Source organism: Nicotiana attenuata, unplaced genomic scaffold (genome assembly GCF_001879085.1).
Source record: "Nicotiana attenuata strain UT unplaced genomic scaffold, NIATTr2, whole genome shotgun sequence".
NCBI classification, from domain to species: Eukaryota; Viridiplantae; Streptophyta; class Magnoliopsida; order Solanales; family Solanaceae; genus Nicotiana; species Nicotiana attenuata.
This window is the reverse complement of record NW_017671656.1, coordinates 71206-76133: the sequence shown is the minus strand read 5'-3', so window position 1 is coordinate 76133 and position 4928 is coordinate 71206. Positions and strand designations below refer to the sequence as shown.

General features: G+C 40.2%; 1 protein-coding gene across 2 annotated transcripts in view; it reads right to left on the bottom strand.

Annotated features, from left to right (window-relative positions):
• The window catches only part of LOC109209529 (peptidyl-prolyl cis-trans isomerase CYP18-1), an 11126-nt gene extending 10198 nt beyond the window's left edge, over positions 1 to 928 (bottom strand). The window contains exons 1-2 of one of the 2 annotated variants that reach the window (XM_019372815.1): positions 744 to 928; positions 557 to 631 (exon numbers count right to left, since the gene is read on the bottom strand). In XM_019372815.1, the coding sequence (XP_019228360.1) occupies positions 557 to 631; positions 744 to 746 (78 nt within the window). In that variant the 5' untranslated portion in view covers positions 747 to 928. The remainder of the gene's footprint in view (positions 1 to 556; positions 632 to 743) is intronic. The other variant, XM_019372816.1, reaches the window with a different exon arrangement.
• Positions 929 to 4928: the final 4000 nt, after the last annotated feature.

Sequence of the window (4928 nt, the reverse complement as noted above, 5' to 3'; positions counted from 1 at the left end):
AAAAAAAAACAAGAATTGTTATTAGGAGTTTGGACATAATTTGGTTGAGATTTGGACAGAAAAAAAGTACTATATGAAGTTAAGTTGAAATAAGGTATTTGGAAGTTAGAAGTTGTGTTTGAACTTGAAAAAACAGTTAAAATTTTGTTACTGAAAATTTGAAGAACTCCTAAAACCTCTTTTTCAAACTTCAGATTCCAAATTTCAAGTGTGAAGTTGAAACAATGAACCACTATTATTTTTTTTTAAAAAAACTTTTTTTGAAGAATCAACAAATATTATTTCAAAAATTGCAACATGGCCAAATTAGAACAACTAGTTACTCTACAGATACGGCAGCAAGATAACTTGAATCCTTTTAATTTGAAACCCTTTTTGGAGTAGCTAAAGAACAAGCAAATCAAAATAATTTTGTCTGTATTTATTCTTTGAGTAGAGGTTGCAATGAATTCATCAAATTCTGAAAAATGTAAAAGAAAACACAAGCATTCAACTGTAGTTTACTTTAAAACACAACTAATATAAAAAAATCAATTTCTTAAAGTAAAAAACGAACCTCAGCAGTTCTAGGGACTTCGTCACAGAAGATTTCGCACTTGATGTCGCCTAGGTTTGTATGAAGCGTCACTGACTGCGCAAAACACCAAACGATTGCTAAATTTGGTGGCCTCAATTTTTTAGAAAATAGGTTGGAGCTGAATGTGTTTGATAAAATATCCCAAAGAAAAAAATGATGAACGTACCATGTTTTGCTGCTTGAGTCTTTTGGGATTATTAGAGCCGACTCGGAGCCCTTCTCTGCTTCGCTACTGATGAAAAATAGGAGTTTAACAAAGGGTTTTGGTGGGATTTTTATGTATGGGCCGGTTAGCTTCGAGTTCTTTCTCGTGACACAAACTTTGGTAAATAGCGAATTATCGAAATAATGTTATTCGGTATTTTGGTACTACTTGGTATTGGTTTAATTTTTCAAAATATATTACGTAGTATGATATTTTATATGTAAAAATAAAATATTGAAATAGGGATACTATACTGAAATACATACTAAGTCACACAATACACATATTATTGATTGTAACATACTATATTAGACGATACTTTTCTTTGACATTTGTGTTGAGGTTGATAGTGAAGCCCGTGTGCGTCTTATGGAAAATGGAGGAACAATATGGGCAGCAGATTTTGACGCTCACTCTCCAGGTTGCCGAATAGTTTAACGTAATATTTCTACATTGTTAGGGTGTTTCTTACTCGTGTATTGCTATTGCATCTGTTGGATTAGTTCTTACTGTATTCTCTAAGTTCAGCAATTAACTCTAAGTAAGTGACAAGATATTTTCAACGGAAAAGGGTCAAAAATATGCTTCTACTATCCAAAATTATTTAAAGTTACCCTCCGTTTTACTATTTGATCAATATTGCCCCTGCCTTGTTACTATTGACATCATATACCCTCAAGTTAACGAAGGGACCACGTGGAGGTCATTTAAGCCAACTGGAGTATTTGGGTAAGTTTTACCCGACCCATACCCGATATCCAAACCTAAAAATAAACACTTTCTTTATACCCCATTCCTTTTCATCTTTACACCTAAACCCCCACCACCACCCCCCGGTGCTCTGTAAAAATCCCATTTTCTTCACAACATATTTACCAGACACCCAACCATCTACTCCATCTTTTTCCAGTCTTCTTTTTCTCTTTCTTGCTTTTCTTCGTCCTATATCACTTTCTCTCCAAAAACTCGTTAGATCTCCATAATTTCAAGAGCAAGAAATCAAGATTCAAATATCAAGCTACTAGCAAGGTGTCTAACAAGAAAATGATGGTACAGGCAGTTGGGTTTTTAGGCCGTCCCTTTGTGATTATAATTAATTAGGAGCTTATTAGCGTTTTAAATGTAATGCTGTTTGGGCTAAAACATGTTGGTGCCACTTACCAACGCCTAATGAATCGAATGTTTGAAGAACAAATAGATAAATCAATGGAGGTATATATTGACGATATGCTAGTTAAATCCCTACGCGCAGAGGACCATTTAACACATTTGCAGGAAACTTTCAACATATTAAGAAAATACAACATGAAGCTTAATCTTGAGAAATGTGCATTCGGGGTCAGTTCAGGCAAGTTCCTCGGCTTTATGGTGTCAAACCGGGGAATCGAGATCAACCTCGATAAAATCAAGGCAATCGAAGGCATCACAATCGTGGACAGCGTTAAGGCCGTACAAATATTAACAGGGCGGATAGCCACCTTAGGCCGGTTTATCGAGGTCTTCAGATCGAAGTCACGGGTTCTTCTCACTGCTCAAAAAAAACAATTTCGCTTAGACCCCGGAATGCCAACAGGCGTTGGAAGAGTTAAAGCGGTATCTTTCGAGCCCACTATTGCTTCATACTCCGAAAGCGTACGAGCAACTCTACTTATATTTAGCAGTCTCGGAAGTCGCAGTAAGTGGTGTCCTAGTTCGAGAAGAGCAAGGTATGCAATTTCCTGTTAACTATGTTAGTCGAACTTTAGGTAAAGCCGAGACCCAGTACCCACACTTAGAAAAATTAGCACTTGCTCTAATAAACGCCCCTAGGAAATTAAAGCCATATTTTTAGTGCCACCCATTTTGTGTGGTCACCACTTATCCTCTTCATAATGTTCTGCACAAGCCCGAACTCTTAGGACGATTGGCTAAATGGCCGTCAAAATCAGTGGGTATGATATCGAGTATAAACCCCGCACGGCCATCAAGTCTCAAATCTTAGCAGACTTCGTGGCCGACTTCACGCCAGCCCTCGTGCCCGAGGTCAAAAAAGAACTTTTGTTAAAAACGGGTACATTTTCGGGGGTGTGGACCCTTTTCACAGAGGGCGCTTTGAATGTGAAGGCGTCCGGGCTAGGCATCATTTTGAAGTCGCCCACACGCAATACAATTAGACAATCTATCAAAACCCCTAAGTTGACTAACAACGAGGCCGAGTATGAGTCCATTATTGCAGGTCTCGAGCCGGCTAAAAGCTTGGGAGCAGAGGTTGTCGAGGTCAAGTGTGACTCCCTACTTGTGATTAACCAAGTCAACAGGACCTTTGAGGTTCGAGAAGATCGAATGCAGAGGTACTTGGACAAACTGCAGGTAACCCTACACTGGTTGAAAGAATATAGCCTACAGCATATACCTCGAGAGCAGAACAGTGAGGCCGATGCCCTTGCAAATTTGGGGTCATCAGTCGAAGATGAAGAAATTAGCTCGGGGACAGTCGTACAACTTTCAAAGTCAGTAATCGAAGATGGACACGCCGAAATAAACTCCACAATCCTAACTTGGGATTGGAGGAACAAATATATCGTGTATCTAAAACGGGAAACTTCCATCAGACCTTAAGGAATCGAGGACTCTACGAACAAAGGCTGCACGATTCACATTGGCCGAAGATGGAACATTATACAGAAGGATGTTCGATGGGCCGTTGGCAATATATTTGGGTCCGGGAGACACCGACTACGTCCTATGAGAAATTCACGAGGGTACTTTCGGGAACCATTTCGGTGCCGAATCACTGGTTCACAAAGTCATTAGAGCGGGGTACTATTGGGCCAATATGGAAAAAGATACTAAGGAATTCATTCGAAAATGCGACAAATGCCAAAGATATGCACCGATGATCCACCAGCCCCTAGATAAACTTCATTTAGTCCTATCCCCATGGCCGTTCATGAAATGGGGAATGGATATCGTCATCCCTCTGCCATCGACCCCAAGTAAAGCTAAATTCATTTTATTTATGACTGACTATTTCTCTAAGTGGGTTGAAGCACAGGTTTTCGAGCAAGTCAGAGAAAAAGAAGTTATAGACTTCATCTCAGATCACATTATATACCGATATGGGATACCTGCCGAGATCGTATGCGACAGTGGAAAACAATTCATCGGTAGCAAAATAACAAAGTTCCTCGAAGATCATAAAATAAAAAGGATCATGCCGATGTCATATCATCCTAGTGGGAACGGACAGGCCGAATCGACAAACAAGACCATCATTCAGAATCTAAAGAAAAGATTGAACGACTCTAAGGGAAAATGGAGAGAAATTTTGCCGAAGTCCTTTGGGCGTATCGACCAACGTCAAGATCCAGTACGGGGGCAACACCGTTCTCCTTAGTATATGGCGCTGAAGCTCTGATCCTGATTGAGGTCGGAGAACCTAGCGTCAGGTTTTGATACACGATGGGAGAGTCAAATCATGAGGTTATGAATACAAGCCTCAAATTGCTAGTTGAAAAATGCGAAGCCACCCTCATCTGAATGGTCGCGCAAAAGCAGCTCATCGAAAGGTACTTGAACCGAAGAGCCAATCTTCGCCACTTTCGAATCGGGGACTTAGTTCTGAGAAAAATCACCCTCAATACTCGAGACCTAAATGAAGGAAAACTCGGCCCAAATTGGGAAGGACCGTATCAGGTCCTCGGTATTATCGGAAAGGGATCTTACAAACTTGGCACGATGAACGCCGAACAATTGCCAATTAATTGGAACATATCAATCCTCAAACGATACAATTGCTAAGGTATGACCTTCTCCTTTTTCATTTGTGTTATGCTAACTTGTTGCAGGTGTTCCATCGAAGGCATCGAAGTTCTCTCCAAACACGAAGTCCTTAGGTCTGAAAGCACGCATTGCACTCTTTTTTCCTTCGACCAATTTTTATCCCAAATGGGTTTTTCTGGCAAGGTTTATAACGAGGCAGCCATTGTTCGTGCAACCTTAGAGCAATTCAATAGTATCCGAGGCTTCTTTACAATCAACCTCGAGTACTGGGGGGCATCACCCTCGGATGTTATGTTTTCAAGGAAGATACTTCGTGTCAACAGGGTCTCGATAGGTAAATTTTGTAAAGGGCCAAACGGTCAGATGAACCGTGTCCATGTAGAT